Source organism: Xenopus tropicalis, chromosome 8 (assembly GCF_000004195.4).
Source record: "Xenopus tropicalis strain Nigerian chromosome 8, UCB_Xtro_10.0, whole genome shotgun sequence".
NCBI classification, from domain to species: domain Eukaryota; kingdom Metazoa; phylum Chordata; class Amphibia; order Anura; family Pipidae; genus Xenopus; species Xenopus tropicalis.
In genome coordinates, this window is record NC_030684.2 from 108,205,740 (window position 1) to 108,228,050 (window position 22,311).

Genomic DNA, 22,311 nt, shown 5'->3' on the forward strand with positions numbered 1-22,311 from the left:
ATCCTTGCTCCACTCCAGCTGACACTTGGCACTGTACATGATGACTCCGTCTGTCTGTGGCTTTTATGAGCCCATGTATGGCCACCTTTAGACTCTCAAATGGCCAACAGCCATACCATGATTGCCACTGCATCATCTATAAAACTAAATGAGATGTCAACAAAGGCTGTCTTGTGCTATTATATTTATGGGTACATGCACTCAAGAACTCAATAAAAGTGAAACGAGAGGTGGCCATAGTGATGCCTGACACGGCAACAATTGTTGCTCAAATAACACTGCACTAGAGATTCCCAGATACCAGCATTCCCAAGAGAAAGACACACATACAGTCTGAACACTGAAAGCAAACAAAACAAAAATATTACACATCTAGACAACAAACATAAGGGCTGTTCATTTTTAGGATGGTGCTTTATAAATATAGTTACATAGGGTTGTAAAAAGACCAGAGTCCACCAACTTCAACCCGTTCAAGTAAACCCAGCAAAGTAATGCACTTTGGTAGAAATAATACAAATGTTAGTTATATACTAAATGTTGCGCGTACCCTAAATTGGGAAGGACGTGGGGATTTTTGTGGATAACAAGCTGTGTAAAAAATAGAAAATAAAGTGCTGTCTTCAATAAAAAGGACATTAACTCAAGTGATGCATTTATAATTTTGCCTTTTATAGGTCTCTGGAGAGGCCTCATCTTGAGTATGCAGTGCAGTTTTGGGCTCCAGCCCTTAAGAAGCTATTAATGCACCAGCAAAAGAATAATACAAATATAGTTATGCATATAAACTTAAAGATATAAATATAAAAGTATTTTTAAACAAAGTTCTTAAATACAAGTCTTGGGTGGGGGGCATAAATTCACTCTACAGCAAGTATATGTGTATGTAGATTTGCCAAGGAGAATTACTTGCCCAATCTACACATTTTACAATTTTTACACATAGAGCTTACAACTTCTTATTTTCACCACAACAAACATTGTATTAAATCACAGATTTATTTTTTTTTTTTTATATAAAAACAGATGTGTATTTGATAAACAAAATCCTGTGCAACCATACAGTGCGCACTAGTCAAAACTGACAGATACGGGTTTGTTACTGTATTTACCAACCTACAGCAACATATGGCAACTGCATATTTAAAGGGCTTCTGTGTATGTAACCCCTTGACTCCCAATTTTTTGACAAACTCCTTATTAAGTTTAGTAGTGTCTTTTGGATCACTGCTTTGCTGAAGGGTGAAGTGCAAATTAATTATTCTGGGGGCAATGAGGTTTAAACTGGAATTTCTAATTCTGGCCTACACTGGGCACAATAAGGCATTCACTATACTACTATATGCCCTTAGACAGTACATAAATAGCATTACATAAATAACAGGACACAGCATTTACCAAAATCACACAAGCTACACACTGGTACATGCAAGATCCAGTTGATTGCATTGGAATTTTGTCTAGCTGAGCCCTGTTTCGGTATAGTGGGTTAATAATTCAGTTTGCTACATTTTGGAGGTGCCAGATTATATTAACATGAAATCTAAAGAAGCATAGTGAGCTATGGGGCTTGGAAAACAAAAATCCCTGGAACGGCCACATCTGGTCCATGTGTTTCCAGTTGAACAACATTGGTCTTGCACCTTAAGCATATCCTGTAAATGCTTAACTAAAAATACACACTCTTGCCTAGCAGCTCATTATAACTTAAAGGGATTTATGCACAAAGATAAAAGCTTTAAAACAAGTAGCTGCGCAGAAATGTAGACACATCAACATGTAATAACTAAATTTCTCTCATTACTATTATAAACATTTTATTTTCCTTTCTTTTGTGTTAGTCCATAGTCCCCAAAACAAGATATTATGAGTATGGGGCTAATAAAACTGAATGCAAGACAATGGCTGAAATAATTGTGCCATGGCTAGCTACATGATAATGTAACAGCCAAGAAATTGGAAGACTCACCTTATGGTGAAGGACATTAGTACAGAAAGCAGAGCTACTAAAAGGGTAAAGGGAAAGGCTTTTAGAGAGGATTTTTCAGCCATAGGAAAGTCACATGCAAAGATCCCAGAAAGGGTGTCAATGAGGCATGGGTGAGGAATAAGCGACTAGGCATCCCAAAAAAAAGCTCCTGATTGCTGGCAGCTGGGTTTTTTTATGGCTGCAATACAAAGCCAAACAGGTGCTGCATCTCTACGTGCGCTCTGGGATTACATCCCAGAGCGTGCCATCTCACCTGCTGCCTTCCTTCCAAAATAGCCCATAACATGACCGTACAGGTCCTTCAGTGGAGCCTCGGTAGCCATCTTTTGTTGCTTCTGCAGGGACACACTGGCCTTAGGTTTTGAGAGAGCATGGACAACAGTTTTATATACGCCACCCAATGACGCATGAGAGGGGGCTCTCTCCTGACTGCAGGATCTCTGCCTTATTCGGGCACATTCCTTTTGGATTTGTGGGGGAGGGTAAGGTAAATCATGGTGGTCATTACCTGGCTGGCTAACACTTGATGCTACTCTGACTGCACCAAGTGCAGCATAGGCAGTGGATTTTCCTGGCTCTACAGCTATAGAGGGGTTAGTGCTTAAACCACTTAATTTACGCAGCCTCACTTTCCAAGGGGCATCTTTGTTTTCCATAGAGTTGTAGAAAAGCACAGCCTCAGTGGCTGGACGGAAGGTAACCTGAACACTGCTGCGTTTCCGGCGCATTGCTTTAGCCTTGTGTGTTACAGACTCACAAAGATTCTTTATGTTGGCCCCATGTTCAGTGCCAGAGGAGTGGTGAAACTTTGAAGTTGCCAAGTCAGAGGTTTCCTCTCCCTCAGCTGCTTGTTGCCTATAGAGGCCCCTCTTTCGCTCACCTTGCTCCTGGGCAACATAATCATTCTCCCTTTCTTCTTCATCAACCTGTATCCTTACATGGACTTCTCGTGACCTGTTGCTCATCCTAATGCAACCAGCTTTCTTGGCTATATTAACCACCCCACCTAAACAGTTATCATTCTGCTCTGAAGAAACTACTTGACTGTATAAATCAGGAATGAATGAACTGACTTCCCCTTTATTATAACAATCTACATGTTCAGAATGCTCGCTGTCTTGATGAAACAGGTAGTTGCCCGTCCTGTCTTTCAGTACTTCTAGAACTTCCTGCTCCCTTAAATAGGCTCTCAAACGTGGCAACAGACCTTCACCCTCTAATTCCTCGTACAAGCCCTGTTCCTTTATTCCATCTCTTAATTCAGCTGAGCCAGCAAGCTGGCAGAGATGATCATATATGCTGCCATCGACCTGCGTAATGGGTGCTTCCTGAGACTGTGTGTTAGAAGAGGGGGGGTCCAAAGCCTGGGGGGTGAGATGATCTGTACCAGACACCACACCTTTGGTTCTTTCAGCTGTGAAGGGGCCCAGGATGTCAGAGGTGCTGCTGCTGCGAGGTAGAGTTGGTGCTTCTTCATTTACTGCTGCAAATGTTTCTGTAGGCGTCTCCTCACTCTGAGAATAGTGCCTCACTCGTGATGGTCGTGGATGCATAGGAGCATCATCCATATCTATCAGACAGGAGATAAAACAATGTATAAGTAACCAAAGCAATAAGTAATGCATCCACAACAGCAAAGCAACAAAATATATTTGTTCAAATATATGAGTGAAAGATTTGGACCACAAAATGAAATAGATTTGGGTAAAAGAAGTCTGAACCCATCTATATAATGTATGCATGCATACAAAACTATTTACCTATTTAATTGATCATGAGCAGTTTCTTTTTCTATAGTATAGATGAAAACAGACTTCTTTATGCAAAAGAAAGATTATTATATAAAGTGTTCAAAAATCATAGGTTAAACAAGGCAAAGTTAGTATATAAAAAACCATGAGCATGCATGGAGTACGTGGATGGAAGAAAGCAAAAGCAGAGGCATTTAATTCACAAACCAGGTCTGTTGCAATTTATTATATTTAAGTATAGCAAAAAGGAATTATTAAGAACAGTGACATGGCAGCATGTTCTTTTTTGGATTAAAAAAAAATTGTTCTTTATTTTAAAAAGAAAAAACATGTGGACCCACACAATGTAATGATAGACATGACAAACTTGCTATGAGTTAAAAAATGAACTTTCATTATTTTCCCGTAAACCAAAGGCATTCATAACAAAAGCAACAGGATGGGAAAGGGGACAGTTCTATACTGTTGTATTTAAAATGGATAGTTATTGCTGCCCTTTATATTTAGAAAGAAATTATGTGCAATTTTAAAGGGAAAGTATTTGAAAGAAATAACTTGACCAATAAAAATGATGCATCATATAAATATATCTGAATTTTATTCTAAGGGATCTGACCCATGTTAACACAAGGTAAAACCGCCTCCATGCAGGTGTAAAATGGTATCGGGTAACTAAGGCCGACTTGTTCTTGAGACTGCACTTTACCTTGTGCTGTGCTGTTTAATTGGATCCCCAAGATGTCAGAGTTGGAACACTTGGCAAGAAGGCCAGACATTTAAAATGGTAAATTAGAACAATTGCAGCTCTGTAGTGTATTCAATAATAAACTATTACACATCAAATAAAGCATGCATTTCATTATTTACTTCTTATTTAATCTGACAGTTCATTCCTGGTACAGTTTCATGATAATAGCTATTTATAGCCTGAGAAGGCTGCATGTCTGCTGTGAAGGTATTCACACTATAAATGTGAGATAAAATGATTATATAGAGACACAGAAGAGGAAACTAATAAATAATGAACTGATGAACCTAAGGCCAAACTATATACAGTCGAAGGCCTCTTTACAAATGAGTTTTGGATAGTGCACATTCATAATTTAGGCCAAAGAGCCCAAAGTTAAGAAATATCAGAATCGGTGCACGATTTTAACTGTTCAGTGAGCAGGCAGTTTTAAAAAAATGAATATTATATGTCCCATACACTCATTTCTTTTATCCTATACACCTCAGTTGAGAGAGGCCCAGAGACTTCCCATTGTGTCTCATAGCTATTTGGCTTGACTACAAAGACCAGGGTAAGAAAATAATTCTGTAAATATGACATTGTTTTGCCTGTTTTAATAATTTAAAAAAATTTCTGAGATCATGGACATTAACTTCCAATGATTCTCTATAAGAATTCTGCAACTTGAAAATGATATTTCCAAATCCTCTCGCATTATTTATTCCATGTTGCATCTCTCAAAGAGCAATGGGCATTGGCTGCCAGCCATTGAAGGCTTTTTGGCCAAGATGGATTTTCTTTAAAAAGGAAGTGGCTATAGGAAGGCTTTTTAATCTTCATGGGTTTCCTGAGAGGGCCCAATGAACCAACACTTTTTTTTGAAGAACATCTCTATGGGTTACTTTAAAGGAGTATTATTGTAGGACAAATTTATTTTGGATGAATGATATTATTCTGCCTTATGGGCAGTTACATAGCTTTAATGTATTGATTGATTAATTGTTTAAAGGAACTCTGAGGTTTAGTTAAAGGAGAAGGAAAGGTAAAAACTAAGTAAACTTTATTAGAAAGGTCTATGTAAATACAGCCATAAGCACTTACAGAAACGCTGAACTGAGTCCTCTATCAAAAGAAATATATTTTGTTCGTTTTATTTCCTTACTGTTTACATGATCTTCTGTGTCAGACTTCCTTCTCTCAGAAAATTGTTCAGGGCAAGGCACAAGCCTTCTCAATTTGTCGCCCCCTATCTATTGGCAATAAAATGCCACAGTATTTTTCCTTCTGCTTTAACGCTCATAAACCTATTTAAATTATGGACAAATTATGAAAGGCACATTGAATCATGTTTTATGAAAAGCACTAGGTTATTACTTCTCATAGTGAGTATGATCCTAACCAAAGTCTGCCACTGAGAAATTTCCTCTGCTAGGGTAATATTTGCTTTTTTAGGGTCATGAATTATACTGAATATGAAAATAAATAGCGGAGTCCTGCCCAAAACACCTTTCTGCATCACTTCTCTAGGGACTGGTATTATTACTTTTAATAAAGGTTGACTCACCTTGACTTTTGCTGGAGCTAGCTTCTCTTTTTATATATAAAAAAGAAAGTGCAAGGAATTTCAGCTTTGTTGGAGTATCATTTGCATTACTCTGGACTAATGATGTTTAAATACTGCAACAACTACCAGGAGGTAATGTCAGTGGGAGCAGGACACTCTTGTCCATTAGTGTAAACTAGTACAAGGAAATTTGAGGACACAATTGCACATATGCATAATTAAAACAAAATTTTCTTGTTCCACACATCTACTGTATATGCTACACATGTTGCTGGGACTATGGCATTAAACAGTCACTGGAAAGGGTGGAAAGTGTAAACCACAATGGAAACCTGGATACACTGCTTGCAAAATAACCAAAAACAAACGTGCATGCATGAAGAAATTTAGTTGCACAAATACACTAAAATGTTGATGTTTTGTATGGGCACCTTCATTTCAGTAAGTGTGTCCCTCTAAGTCCAGCTTTTTCAGCATACTTTCCCTTTAATGATGCAGAAAAACACATTCCAAAACAGCTTTGCAACTGCTATAACAAGAAGTTAGTTAATTTTATCCAGAAAATAAAGCAATAATAAATGGAAAAGTTACTGCCTTGTTTGCAAGATAAAGGATGCTTTAAGCTTATAATGCACTACAGTTATTCTCAAACTTTTATATACATTCTTTAACGTCTATGGGGCACATTTACTAACCCACGAACGGGTCGAAATGAGTCCGATTGCGTTTTTTTCGTAATGATCGGTATTTTGCGATTTTTTCGTATTTTTTGCGATTTTTTCGGCGTCTTTACGAATTTTTCGTTACCAATACGATTTTTGCGTAAAAACGCGAGTTTTTCGTAGCCATTACGAAAGTTGCGTAAAATCTGGCGATTTTTCGTAGCGTTAAAACTTGCGCGAAACTTCGCACCTTTTAAGTTTTAACGCTACGAAAAAGGCGCAACTTTTCGCGTAAGTTTTAACGCTACGGAAAAATCGGGCGATTTTACGCAACTTTCGTAATGGCTACGAAAAACTCGCGTTTTTACGCAAAAATCGTATTGGTAACGAAAAATTCGTAAAGACGCCGAAAAAAATCGCAAAAAATACGAAAAAGTCGCAAAATGTTTGTTTTCAAGTCGGAACTTTTCCAATTCGGGTCGGATTCGTGGGTTAGTAAATCAGCCCCATTATGTAGGTCCTCAGTGGATTAAAGAAATTCTGTACACAAAGTATAGAGCACACATTGATGCATTGCGTTATGGTTGGAGCCAAATTGCCAGGATTTGGACATTAGACCATTCATTTTCCACATGTACAAATAAAGAATTATTACTATAATTACTATAGTAAGATCCTTTCTCTACAATTTTAGAGTTTCGATAGACTTTCTTGTACAGTTATACAATCATTTTTCACTAATTAATTAAAAACTGATATTACTTTGTTATAATTCAAAGAGAAAAAAAAGAAGGAAACACTTCTTAATTATTAAGTCACAGTATTATAACATTTGTAATTGTAATATGAGAAGTCAATCACTAAGAATTAAAGGTAATACCATCATGCAACCAGAGAGCTTACTCACCAAAAGGCGAACCAGATGCAACACATAGATGCTTCTATATATAGCATATGCTGCTTACAATGAACATGATACATTTCTGGGTACATGTAATGTGGTACAACAAACATCTGTAAAGCAAGACAGCAAGTATCCTTTATGTTTTAGGGAAGATATTTAACATAAAAGGTCTACATTCAGGATTTTTTATGTGTAACCTCTTTGGTTGCATGACGGTATTGCCCTGAATTCCTCTTTTGATTGCTTAAGGTTCTCCCCTTATGGCCATGATTATGAATACAAAGGAGGAGTTAAAATTTTTGGGGGTTGGCCATCTTATCTGTTGTCAGCACAAAGCTTGACCCAGTGCATTGTGTTCAGTGTAGACTTACATAATATATATTAATGACCTGCACTTAGAAGCCCTGCAGGTACAAATGGATATAATGTTATATTGATCATTTTAAATATTCTTTTAGTAATAACCTTGTTCTGCGATGTGACAGCATATATTATTATACCGTTACAATCACCTATGGCTGTTGAAAGTAGGGATTAGGGATGCACTCAATGCAGGATTCAGTTCGCTGAATGCTTTATGAAAGATTTTGCTCACTACCTAACTGAATCTGAATTTGCATATGCACATAAGGTCATGGAAGGTCCAAAGAGAAGCACAAGAGAGACCTCTTCCACACACCCTAGCACTCCAAAATACTTTTGCCCGGTGCTCACTGCTAGGGGGATCGGCACCCACCCAGAAAACCAATTGTAGAAACAAAAAGCAGAATGGCACTCAGAGCTGCAAATAAGGGAATAAACCCTTTAAAAAGTTTATTGCGGTGATGCAACGTTTCGGGGCAAAGTGACCCCTTTTTCAAGCATGGTCCAAAGAGAACCACATGCAAAGCAAGTGTTTATGTGACCAAAAAGTCACATGATTTTTAGGACTTTGTTCAGCTGAATCCGAATCGAATCCTGGATTCGGTGCATCCCTAGTTGAAAGGGAATTAAGTTTTAGTTCACCATATGCTGGAGGACTACAGGTAGAAGTTCTCTGTTATATAACCCATGAACAACATGCACCAAGGTAGCAACTCAACCATTAAACAAGTTTTCGTATTGTGTTATCCATAAACAAGTTTGAGAATCACTGAGTTTGAGCATGATAAATTACCCAATCTGAAATCAGATAACCCTCTGTTATAGCATAAGGTAACAAAAATCCCCATATAGTACAAGGCTTTCTGTATAGTTAGAAGGGCTGCAGACAGTTGGGTGGGAGTGCAGACAGAGGTGCCACTACCTGACAGCTCATCGGAAAGCAGAGTGAGAACAATATCAGGCAGAAGGGGTTTGGAAGGATGGATCAGGACAGGTGCACTTTTAGCGCTGCGGATAGAAGTGGATGGCAAGGCACTGTCCCCAATGGATCGGCTCCTCATGGCTTAAAAAAAAGACAGGGAGAGACAGGAGAGATTGGGGAGAAAAGGGACCGGAGAGGAAAGAGAAGTGACTAATGAGAGAGCTGCAAAACCACAACAAGCAGGCAGAAAGTGAAAAGACAAAAGGCATGTGAGAGGAAAAGAAGAAAAGTGTATGTTTGCTGAATGCATTACTAAAAAGAAAAGGTACATCAACATATATGTGGCACAGAGGTTGAGAATCATACTGAGTAGAGAAAGGACAGACAAGACATACAGAGATTGGCAGAGAATACATTAAAATAGTAAACACACAAGTAAACACAGACACACAGAAGCAGAGGTAGTCTCATTGGCTGGATAATACTGGTTTTCAGTCCTTTAATCCATAGGATCCTTAAATACCAAAACAATTGTGCAAAAAAAGTGTCAGGAACACAGAAGAAAATAAGGGTGATTATGTGGTGCTAAAAATTATGTATAAAACAAAGATGCAGCTGAGCAACCTCATTTGAGATTAAAAAACAGAACATTCATGTTGATACTGTTTCAAATACCTTATCTCTAAACTGGCAAGATCTATTCAGAAAAATGCTTTTTTTTGTCCTGCAACACCCATATAACTACATTTTTCCTAATAATTTATCAAAGTATCCATTCGAAAATATATTATTTACACGTGGCAGAGGTGCTCAATGCTGATGCTCCAGAACCAACCAAATGTATGATCTCCTGAACATAGGGAGTTCTCAAAAACATGAACTGGCATTTGCCAAAGTCCCCACACAACAACATTGTGCATCTCAGCCATATATTACGTGACAATTCCAGGCCAGGCCACAAAAATCGTAAGATACTCTACAAATGACTCATTGAAACAAGTGCACTCAAAAATACTAAGTGCTTAAAGGGCCCTGGTTGGCCATAATCTTATGGTCTAGTTCAGTGCTGTCCAACTTCTGTTATACCGAGGGCCGGAATTTTTCCGACCTGCGTGGTGGAGGGCCGATAATGGAAGCCAGTTTTGACCACTCCCCTTTTTGAAACTGCACCCACTTGAAACCACACCCATGTTATCACATGACCATACCCATATTAATGGTTGTAGTACAGCAAAAACCTGCCATACTCTGCCTTCCCTACCCGGCCTGTGTGTGCCACACTCGGCCTTCCCTACCCGGCCTGTGTGTGCCACACTCGGCCTGTGTGTGCCACACTCGGCCTGTGTGTGCCACACTCGGCCTGTGTGTGCCACACTCGGCCTGTGTGTGCCACACTCGGCCTGTGTGTGCCACACTCGGCCTGTGTGTGCCACACTCGGCCTGTGTGTGCCACACTCGGCCTTCCCTACCCTGCCTCTGTGTGCCATACTCTGCTTGCCCTATGATACCTGTGTGTATGGCACACACAGGCAGCCTACAGTGACGCAATGCTGGCACTGCTCCTACAGTCTGCACAATAACTATATATTAAAAAACTTTTTAATTGCAGTACCACCTCAGTATATGTTCTTTTTGTAGTGTGCAGGGATTATTTGTGGGTTTCTACTGCTCCTGAGGTGTGAACAGGGGAACAATGGAGGTGATTACAGCCTGAGCCTGAGGTGTGAACCCTGCAGGGGGTGAACAATGCAGAAACTAAAAGGTGTGAACAACACAGGGGATTACATTTTTAAACAATACAGAGGGATTACAGCCTGAATCTGAGGTGAGAACCATGCAGGGGGGGCAGTTAATCTCAGTACTGATACCATTTAAAGCTTACACAAGAGTAAGCCATCAAAACAGCCAGACAGGTGGGGGGCCACACAGAGGGGGGCCGCCAGTTGAACAGCACTGGTCTAGTTTATATGGAATGCCAGAAGTAGATCATTTAAGGCTCTTATGAGTAATTTTTTCACCAAATCATTACAATTTGGTAAGGTTTCTGCCAAGTCCTAAAGGCAGTTGTTACAAGCAGAAAAGTATTTTTTCAAGCGGGTGTTTACCTTTAAATTAACTTTTGTATGTTGAAGAGACTGAGACAATATGCAATAGGCCATCATTTTTAATTTGTTGTCTCTCCAGTTGGAAATGACCCTAGCAACAAGGCAGTAATTGGAATGAGAAACTGGAATATGAATAAGAGAGGGTCTGAATAGTAAGATAAGGTTAAAAGTAACATGAAGAATCAAATCGTACCCTCATCGTTTTTTGGTTGCTGGAGTCAGTGACCCCCCCAAAGCTTAAAGTCAGAAGAGGAAGGCAAATATTTTAAAAACAATAAAAAATAATTACCAATTTATAGGTTGCTAAAAACTGGCCATTCAATAAGATAGTAAGTGAACCACCCCCTTTAACCTTTCATGAAAGTGAGAAAAAAACATGTAATTCTTTATGGTATGTTTAAATGCCTTAAGATAAGGATATTATATATATATATATACATATATATATATATATATATATATTTTTTTTTTTTTTTTTTAAAAACTCTCTCTTGGAATTCTATTTAAGAGCACCCACTATCTAGGATAATTTATTGATAATACAGGTATGGGACCTGTTATTCAGAATGCTCGGGACCTGGGGTTTTCCGAGTAAGGGGTCTTTACATAATTTGGATCGCCATAAGTTAAATCTACTAAAAAATAATTTAAACATTAATTAAACCCAATATAATTGTTTTGCCTCCAATAAGGATTAATTATATCTTAGTTGGGCTCAAGTACAGGTACTGGTTTATTATTACAGAGAAAAAGGAAATCCATTTAAAAAATGTCAATTATATGCCTAAAATGGACTCCCCTTGCTTAAAATGGTTTTCCCTTAATTCAGAGCTTTCTGAATAATGGGTTCCTGGATCCCATACCTGTGCTGACTACTAGAAGTCATAGCATCAAGAAGGTTCATGGATTAAAACAAGATATGGAATTGCTGAGGATGCTACAGTTGATAGTGTCCCATACCAATTGTTTTCTGGCGCACAATATTTCTGGCTTTCTCGGTGCCAGGGGAACCAGTGGTTGTGGCACTCCGCTGCCGCATTGGGGCCTGCCCAGGCTGCTCTCTACTCCAGCCTCGTGAGAAAGACTTGTCCACAGAGACCTTCTGGAAATCATGGCCACCCCCTGCATGCAGAAGAAGACCATATATGGCATGAATTTACAGTGCATTGTCAACAACTGTTTACATCAGACCTCTTCAATGTCTAATGCTATGTAGTCAACAAATTCTAGTCCAAAGATATTTTGCTAGGGGTTGGATTTGACTTAACGCTTCAGCCAAGTATCTGCCCATTGTGTACCAATTAGTGCCCCAATTAAAAAGTTAAAGTAAGAATATTAGTAATTTTGACCTTTGCCTTTGTGTTTCTTCTGTTTCTGTTCGCTCAGCTTGTCTAAGGGCAAATCATTTAAGTCGAGATGGTAGACATTCTTGGCTAGCACTTTGGTCAAAGTTTCCATGGTGTGAGCCCATTCTGTAGCCTGCTCCTCCCAATACGTCAATGAAGACATTACAGCAAGAAGATCATCCCACAATTCCCGAGACACACTAACATGCAGACTTGACTTTATCCATGCAACAATCAGGGTCTAAGAGGTAAGAATATAAAAGTATTAAAACAAGTAGTAAGAGCAGTTGAAGAAAAATATACTCACAACTGAAAACTGAAAGGGGATGTTCTCCAAAATGTAAACTTTTATTAAAGGGGATCTAAAGTCAATTTTTAAGAATGCATATATATAGGTTTGTAGCACTTTAAGTAGCAGATGCAACTTTGCATAATAGTATTCATTTTTTATGTTTTTTTCTTAATCATTTTGTCTTCCTGTATAGCCTTTCCTCAACTCATTTGTTTTTCAACATCATTAAAATTAAAAAAAATATTCAGATTCCAGAGTCCCTGGGGCTCATTTATCAACACTGGGCAAATTTGCCAGTGGTCAGTAACCCATAGCAACCAATGGGTGATGGACTTATTTTTAGCCAGCTGCTGGTAGAACAATGAATGCAACAATTTGATTGATAACCATGGGTTACTGCCCACAGGCAAATTTGCCCAATGTTGATAAATGACCCCCAGTGACTCTAGCACCAGAAAGCAGACTGTAACACTGTGAGCTACAGGTCATAAATATGTATTTTCAAATACTGAAGTTCAGTTAAAAACGGCCTTAAAATGCCACCTTCTAAAACATATAAGATTACTTTATGGTAAACATCCTCTCTTACAGCAAACTAGCCAGTGTTGTGCTAAAGTTCCACTATAGAATAGATTTTCCCCATTGTTTCCTCATGAACTTTTGTTTTTCATTTCCCAGCTAATACTAGGAACAATGCATATAAAAAAAGGCATGTTCATTTATACGTCTACAGTTGCATAACAGGGTATGCAAAAAGAAGTGCGTCCAACTTTACCCTTTACACATGCAAAGTCAAAGAAAATGCAATAAAAGTAAATGCAAACACAACAAAGCATGAGTGTGACTGCACAGATAAAATACAGGACCTTGTAAGATAACGGGAATATCATGTTACCTTTCCTTCTATACTATAAATAGAATGCACCAGAAACAGAACACATGTACAAGAGACTGACTAGGTGTATGTGCGGCAGCTTGTGTAAACCCCCTTTATTGATTCACTGCAAGACATTCTATGGGAGCTTGCTAAGATATTAACAAATTCTTAAAAGCCACCAAAGAAGCCCAATTCTATGTCAGAGAATATGCATGTAAAGCTGATCGTGTATTAGGGTTGCTATTTGACATCCTATGTATAGAAACCCAAAACAAGCAATGTGCTGTCTTCACCTGCTATTGACATGTACATAACCATTTGGGACTTGTAAATGAACAATGGGTACTTGATGCAACTCTGCACATATGCAGGGTCTATAACTCAAGTAGGGTATTGACTCTAAACATAAACACATCAGACTGTTGCAGAGCAGGTATGTAAACGTGCACGACTGCAGCAATCCTTCAAACATGACAAATCCTGCAGGCAAATATTTATTTTTTGTCATTACATTTTTTTTTATAGTTCTTAGAAGTAATCTAAATCTTTCCACCAGGAAATGTTCCCCAAGTTCAAATGAAAGAGCACATGATTTTGAAAATATTCAATTAGCATGTAAAAAAAGGGCAAAATAAAGATCCTGAACTTCTGGTCTAGGATTAAAAACTTGCCTGAAAGAGGGGTCCCGCCAGCCGTCCAGCCAGAATCTGATTCTTTCTGCTCTGATACTGACCTAAAACCTGTGGTGAGATCTTCAGTACAGACTCTGTGACCCTTAGCATGACAAGCAGCAACTGCATCCTAAATACAAGACAAGGTTCATGCAGATTATTTGTTTTAGCCCCCAAGGATTGTGGCTATCCTAGTTTATTTGTCTCATTTATGCCACATATATTGCACAGAACATGCAATCTCCAAATGCCACTCTTCAATTGCATGCATTACAACTTGCAATTAGTGGCCCCTGGGTAAGCATCAATGCACTTTAAGATTTTAGGCTTTAGTTGCCATTTAATATGCTATTTTAATATGCTACTTTAATATGAGTTGTAATCCCAATATCCTTATAGGAAAAAAATGTCATTTTTGATTCAGCAAATGGATTATACCATTCAGCTCTGGAAAAGAAGATCAAGTGTTTTCAGTGTTTCAGTGGTTAACGATTAAAGCTTTCCCAAAGTTAAGCGAGTAATAAAAAATAAACAAGCAACCAAATAGCATTTATTGCATTAACTATTACTGATCACCTTTTTAAGTTTGAACATTCTTGACTGATTTAGGTTACAAGTCCTTCTGCTATCTTTGCAACTTTTATTACATTAAATCTTAAAAATGGAAATATCCTATTTAGAATAAACTCAAGAACAGAGAAGATTTAACATTTATGTTGCAACATATTTGTCTTGGAAACAGAGCTATATTACCAGGTCTTCTTGTTCATGGAGACTTGCACAACCATGTATCGATAAATGTTCAGAACTCGCTTGCACATATCTGTATGTTCATTCAGCATTATTTTATTCTCATTAGCAGGCTCCAGCAAAATGATATTTGCAGAATTGACAATAAACACCTGTTATGAGTAAATAAGGAAACAGTGGATGAGTGTATGCATACTAAATGCCATGCAATCAACTAACTAAAGGTATGGGACCTGATACCCAGAACCTGGGAATTTCCGGATAAGGCATCTTTCCATAATTTGGAAATTTTTTAAACATTAAATAGACCCAATAGGATTGTTTTGCCTCTAATAAGGATCAACTATATCTTATTTAGGATTAAATACAGGGTACTGTTTTTAAATTAAAGAGAAATGCAAATATGTTTTAAAATTTTGAGTTATTTGATTAAAATGGAGTCTATGGGAGATGACCTTTCGGTAATTCAGAGTTTTCTTGATAGCGGGTTTCCGGATAACGGATCCAATACCTGTATACTGTACTGTCGCAATAATCTAAAGCACCTGGTACACAGCTTGAGCCCCTCCTTTCACTTTCCTGTCCAACATTTCTGCTTCCGAGAGCTTGTTGTGATTTTTTTTCAAATTGGGGGTTCGGATATGTCCAGAAGATGATGAATTTTTTTCCTATAAACAGAGCAGATATCAATGATCATTACTGCAGCCTCTCAGGACAGAGAAAATACCGATACCAGTACAAACTACTGTCAGTTGGACACAAATTTTATACACTGCAATAGCTTAAAATTTCTATAACAGTAATGATTCAAAACTTTATATTTGGGGTCAGTGTCATTTGGGCAGCTGGTCAGAAGCTCAGGGGCCATCGCAAATCAAGCAGAAGTAAGTTTAGTGATTTAGTGATTCTGATGAAAATCACACTACTTTCTGAGCTGCCATCTAATGACAAGCTGTATTAATTACTAATCAGCCTTGTATTGTGATATTTATACTTTATATCATGACTTGGTCCATAAGCTCAGGTAACTGACAGCAGCAAATTGCACGTGCATTAAATCCTGCAACGATTATAGTCACTATCCCAGGCTGGCACTCCTAATCTACAGGAAACTCAGGCCATTGTTTGATAAGCACCATGCCAAAATGCCACTATGATTGGGTGAGCACATGCACCGTATAGAACTTTCTCTGAGATTTCTGTAGTGTTCATACAGGGTACTGTTTGCCGAGCACCATGCTAGCATTTTTTCCCAGGACATCCAATTTCCTTATGCCAGTTCTATAAGGAAGCATGAGAAGTACAGAAAGCTTGGGAAAAAAACGTTTCGAACTGTGCATGCCCAAGTCCAGCAGGGATGCCTGGAAGACCAGAAAAAAATGTCAGCATGGCGCTGAGCAAACAGTACCCAGGGTTGGTGTGTTTTTTTGGTGAAGATCAGGGTCAGCCCAGGGTAGAAGGCAAGAAACTAGAATCACTGGGGTGTGCCCAAAAACTATGGGGCAGGGGTAAGTTTTTAGACTAAAAAGGCATTTTAAATTATATTTAATGTTCTTAAATGAGATTTTAATCTTATTTAAAAATTTTAAATACATTGCTGAAAAATCAAATTCATTTTTTTTAGCATATGATCTCATACCTCATCCCTCTCCTTCCCCTTTTCAGTAGGCACGTTGGACATTTCTTGGAGCTCTACAGCTATTTCTGCAGCATTAGTGGGGGCTGGATCATCTGGCTCTTGCATGAACAAAGGCTTCTCTTTTTGTTTGATCCACTGTTCATATACCTTTAACACCTTGCGCATGGCAGCTGCTTCACATATAGGCAACAAAAATGCCTGCAAGAAAAGACCAATTGCAAAGAACCATTCAATACAGACTTTTCAGTTGTGTAATAACAGTACTGGCATTTACAGTATCAGGTATTTGTGGTTAAACTTAAGCCAGAGAACAGGAACAATGCCACAAAGTATAAACATGTAACCTGGAAATGTAAAGTCTTTGGTACTGGCACTCTGAACCGGAATGTCAATGCAACTACAATCTACAGCACATAAAAGGTTAAGGCTAATATCACAAAAAGCAGTTTCAGATGTGTATTTAAAGGGTAAAATGGGCAAAACTGTGCTGTACTTGGGTGATTTTGGGTCTGGAAACGCACACTAAAGTGGTTTCTTATACTCAGTGGTCAACTGCACTGGCCATTTCTCTGCTGGCAAAGATCGGTAGATAAATTCTCCGACTCCGACTCTTCAGTTTCTGATACTTCCGACTCCACGACTCTGACTCCTCTGTTTTTAATATGCTAATGTATTTTATACATCCAGGAAGGGGCAGGGGGGAAGGGGCACTTAAAACACAACTGAACTGATAATAAACTGATAGACAATTTTATCTATACTCCTACTCCTAATGATTTCCCTAGAATCCCATAGTCATGTTTAAAGTTTAAGCTAACATTACAGCTGCATTACAGCAGTTTTTCAAATGTTTTAAAGCTTCAGTCTTAAACTATTGACTATCCATTCCCTTCACGTATACAAGTATTTCTAGTCCTGCAAATGTTTCTTACTTAATTAATTAGTTATCAGTGAGAGTTAGGCAAGGTTCACAGTGGGCATTGTGTTCCCTGTAACAGAGGAACACGACGCAGTGGAGCTGCCGCACCTTAACTGTGCGTTAGGTCCCATTTAGTGAAGCATACAGTCAATAAAAAGCATGCTTCATGGTCACTCAACGTGTTCGTTTACGCACTGCATGCATTGGGCTTTATTCTTATAGCAGAGAATTAATTATGACTGTTTGTGAATTGGGACATTTAAACTTGCTTTATTTTTTTATTCCCATTTAAATTTAGTAGGAGTCGGTTCATTTTTTGCCGACTCCAGGTACCCAAAATTGCCTCTGACTCCACAGCCCTGAAAGCAATGCATTGATTTTAGGTACACATAAAGCCCAAATTAACAAATAAATAAATAAAAATAAATAGATTAAAATTCCAGTGTAAAAAGCAGTTCTGTGTAAAAAAACAAACAAAAAAAAAACAATTTTACACAGTTTTTGTGCCACTTCATACAAATTTTTCCCAGAGACTAGAATTGAGGTAGTATAAATAAATGGCATAAATTATGGCATTGAGGCAGTGTAAAAGAGAATATACATATAATTCCTATTACATTTTTTTTTAATTAATGTTTTCAGGGATTGCCTTGACCAGCATAAAATATCATTATCATGTGCTCACTAAAATCTAGTGTGTACATATGGCTCGTGATTAGACTAGGCACAAAGCAAAACTAAAACACAAATATCAGTCAAATAGGTCAGCTGCTAAAGACAGTGTGACCAAATACTGAGGCAACTATAACAGATTTTTTGTGAAAAGTTTAACCTTTATGCTGTAAACTAAGACTGGATAATGGGTAAAATAATATTCTCTTGTTAATGGTACCTTGGGCAACAGAGTGGTGAATACTAAGTTAAAAAAAAGAAAAACAATACCATACCTGCCTGAAGATCTCTATGACAAAATCAACATGGCAGCGCTTGCTCGAAAAGAACCTGCGGATGATCTCGTAGTCGGTGACATGCTCCTCTGCAATACTACAGAGGCTGGATACACTGGGTTCTCTCTCTGTAAGGGTGCTGGTGTTTGAATGAGATTGCTCTGGCTCAGCAGTGCGCTCTGTGCTCTCATTCCTACTTTCCTCTTGGGCAGCCAGACTGGCAGCAGCTCTCTGGTTACAAACAGTGGAAAACAAAGAAGAGAACATATATAACCATTTGCTGCTGTTTTTGTCAAGTATGAGACAAAATGCTCTCTAACACATTATTATAGATTATAAAATCACACATTTTTTGCTGTAGTTTGTTATTCTGATTAGGCAATTTACCTGTCTTTAAACAGTCTGGAGTACTGTTCATATTTATAATAGCACATGGGGTGATGACCACCACTGTTGTCTGGTGAAAAACACCAGCGGTTAAAATGCTGCCCACCTGTCACCACTCCTCATATTATGTCATGTTGAATGCACCCCTGGAGAGTCATGTATATATTGCAAATGTAAAACAACCTTTCAAAATAATTATCGAAGAAAAGATATTTTACTTATTTTTTTCAAATAATAAAAAATACAAAAAACAGTTCTCTGTAGTAGACTCAGATTATGCACCTTACTGCATGAATGTATATGTGTTTGTATTTATGGTATTTATGTATCACTGAACATTTATACTATTATTAGGTCATAAAAGGTAATAAATTCTTCCCAATTAACAATGGGATCCATGTCCAACACCTGTATATTCTTTGGCACATTCTCCCCTTCTGTTCCAGGAATCTGCACTCCCGTGTGTGGCTTTGGTTCAAGCCAGAATGACACCAGCCACCGGATGACAGTCACCCGAGCATTGAGAAAGGGCTCTTTGGTGCAGTACTGAGCTTCATTGCTCTCTGCATCTCTCCGGATCAGCATATAATGAGGCTTAGATCTCATTTGTGGGATCTCTGTAACAGAGCAAAAAATTAATACAATATTTGCCATTCTTAAAAAAAAAAAATGAAGGTCAATATTATTTCTTTTATATAGCCACATATGTTGCTGCGCACACAGATTTCATGCAATCATATATATTTCCAATATATCTTGTGTAATATTACAGGTCGACTTGTAATTTAAGCCAAAAAGAAATTAAAGGGAACGCAGGGTGTAGACTACTGTAATCTTGCCATTCAAAATGCACATGATTTACTTGACTCAATTAGTAGGCCTCTAACATCATTGCCAAATTTATATAACATTCAAAATGGCTGTGGTGCCAGTTTTGTCCTTTAGCATAAAAAGCAGCAGCTCAAAGTATAAAATTTAATAAACACTTAGGGGCTGATTTACTAAGACACGAATTCGAATCCGAATTGGAAAAATTCAGATTGGAAAACGAACATTTTGCGACTTTTTCGTATTTTTTGCGATTTTTTCGGCAACTTTACGACTTTTAGGAAATTATCGCGACTTTTTCGTTACCAATACGATTTGTGCGAAAAAACGCAAGTTTTTCGTAGCCATTCCAAAAGTTGCGCAAAATCTGCCGATTTTTTCGTAGTGTTAAAACTAGCGCGAAAACTCGCGCCTTTTTCGTAGCGTTAAAACTTGCGCCTTTTTTCGTAGCGTTAACTTAAAAGGCGCGACGTTCCGCGCAAGTTTTAACGCTACGAAAAAATCGCAATTTTGCGCAACTTTCGGAATGGCTACGAAAAACTCGCGTTTTTTTCGCGCAAATCATATTGGTAACGAAAAAGTCGCAACAATTTTCCGAAAAAAATCACAAAATACCGATCATTACGAAAAAAACACAATCGGACGCATTCGGCCCGTTCGTGGGTTAGTAAATGGGCCCCTTAGAAACAAGTGAAAATAAAGATTTATTTGTATGTTTCTGAAAACACTGTTCTGAAAAAGAAAAGAAAAAATGCCTGGGAAAAGTCCATAGCCAAGCTTTCAGATCATCCTTCCATGATTACAGCACTTCTAGAGAAGTGAGAAATGCTAAAATGCACTTTAGAAATAGGCCAAGAGAACTGCGACACTCGATGACGCTGGAATAATAACATCAATAAGGAGACAATAAAATATCAGTTTTTCGTTCAGCATGCAGCTAATTGTTAGGGTCATGTGTTTGTTACTCTGAAGTCAGTCAGACACAGAAAACTGCCAGAGGGAAACCAATTAGAAAAAAAGGCAACAAAAAGGGGGCAAACTACAGTACATGTATTACTATTCATTTTCCTCTTCATCAAAGAAAATTAACTCAACTGTCCATTTTACATACACAATTTAAATATGCCTAATTTCTTTATCTACCCTTAAACCACATGACCCATTCTAATAATCTGGCAAGGAAACTTCTGGCGACTTTGGAAAACCGAAGCAACGCGTACGCCATCCCACCGGTGATTTACATTCTTGCCAGTGGAATGGCATTTCGGGAAAATTAGTCGCCCGCAACAGCGAAGATTTATCGTGTGGGCGGCTAATCTCCCCTTGTGCCACCTCCCTTAGATAGGTTAACTTGCTCTTAGTGGAAGTCCTTTTGCTTAACTTTAGAAATGTTTGCAGAATAGTCATAGCGTTATGTAGGTACTTTTTAAAATAACACACAACTCGAATCTACATTTCCAACTAAAATTGATCTCTGTCTGTCAAGTCTCTAAAGAAGAATGCAATCATTTTGTCATTGCAATAGGTCTGTAAATACATTTTATAGTACAGTTATTGAATCTATTATCCAGAAACCTGTTATCTAGAAAGTTTAGAATTACAGGAAGGTCACTGCCCATAGACTTGCTGTTAATCAAATCATTTAGAATATTAAAACATATTTCCTTTTTTCTCTGTAATGATAAAAAAACACTACCCTTGTACTTGATCCCAACTTAGATATAATTATTCCTTATTGGAGGTAAAACAATCCTATTGTTTTTAATTAATGTTTATTAATGTTTAAATGATTTTTAGTAGACTGATTAGCAAAATTACACAAAGGCACCAAAAAAAACACAGGTCTCAATCATTCCGGATAACAGGTCCCATACCTGTGCTGTATAATATATGCATGTAGGGTAGCCACTCCTTCTCACTTACCAAGTACTGGGTTGTATAGGCTGCTTTCCTTGCTCATGGCAGGGAAAATGTAAGGCATGTAAAATTGCTTAAAGTTTGAGAATAAAAAGGCAAAGCCACATTCCTCTTTGTCTTTGTTGCGCCACTCCAAACTTCGGACCTAGGATCAACACAGTTTAACACATGTGAAATATAAAGGCAATTTAGAAATAAACATAATAATAAATAATAAAAAAAAAAAAACATAAATGGAATACCGAAATAAAGGGCACAATGAGCTTCGATTTAGTAACCCAGTACTACCAGCTGTTGCTCTAAGTTTCTAAACCTACAATAGACCTTTTATTATTTTACCCTAATAATCTGTATCTCAACAAAATAAACAAATATCTAGCCACGCATCCTAAACAAAGTAGCAGAGGCACGGCATGCAGTTTTTTTTAAACTTCCTCCTCGGTTTCCTGCACGTCCCTCAGGTAGCTGTTCAGGTTACAGAGACCATATGATAAAAATGGTCAGCTTCACTTAGCATGTGTTTGGTCCCCTTTTAAGTCTTTTAGCAGCAGTCTGCTCTCTATATAGGAAACATTGAGAACTGACTGAGGTATATTAAAATAACTTATCACTATAATGATTTGATTCTTACCTGTATTACCATGTACTTCAATAAAGCTTCAAGATAGAAACTAGTGGAATCTTCCTGAGCTTTTTCCCCCGATTGTGGTGGTACAAGTGGTGTAATTTCCTCAACTGTAATTTGAT

At 37.9% G+C, this 22,311-nt stretch overlaps 1 protein-coding gene across 10 annotated transcripts in view; it reads right to left on the reverse strand.

Annotated features, from left to right (window-relative positions):
- ralgapa1 (Ral GTPase activating protein, alpha subunit 1 (catalytic)) overlaps nt 1-22,311 on the reverse strand; it is a 112,200-nt gene that overhangs the window by 55,513 nt on the left and 34,376 nt on the right. For 4 of the 10 annotated variants that reach the window (XM_031890555.1, XM_031890553.1, XM_031890556.1 and 1 more), the window contains exons 7-18: nt 22,196-22,311; nt 21,571-21,709; nt 19,228-19,436; nt 18,433-18,663; nt 16,567-16,764; nt 15,473-15,595; nt 14,931-15,079; nt 14,178-14,307; nt 12,341-12,578; nt 11,952-12,113; nt 8,887-9,027; nt 2,244-3,560 (exon numbers count right to left, since the gene is read on the reverse strand). In XM_031890555.1, the coding sequence (XP_031746415.1) occupies nt 2,244-3,560; nt 8,887-9,027; nt 11,952-12,113; nt 12,341-12,578; nt 14,178-14,307; nt 14,931-15,079; nt 15,473-15,595; nt 16,567-16,764; nt 18,433-18,663; nt 19,228-19,436; nt 21,571-21,709; nt 22,196-22,311 (3,153 nt within the window). 10 annotated transcript variants of the gene reach the window in all.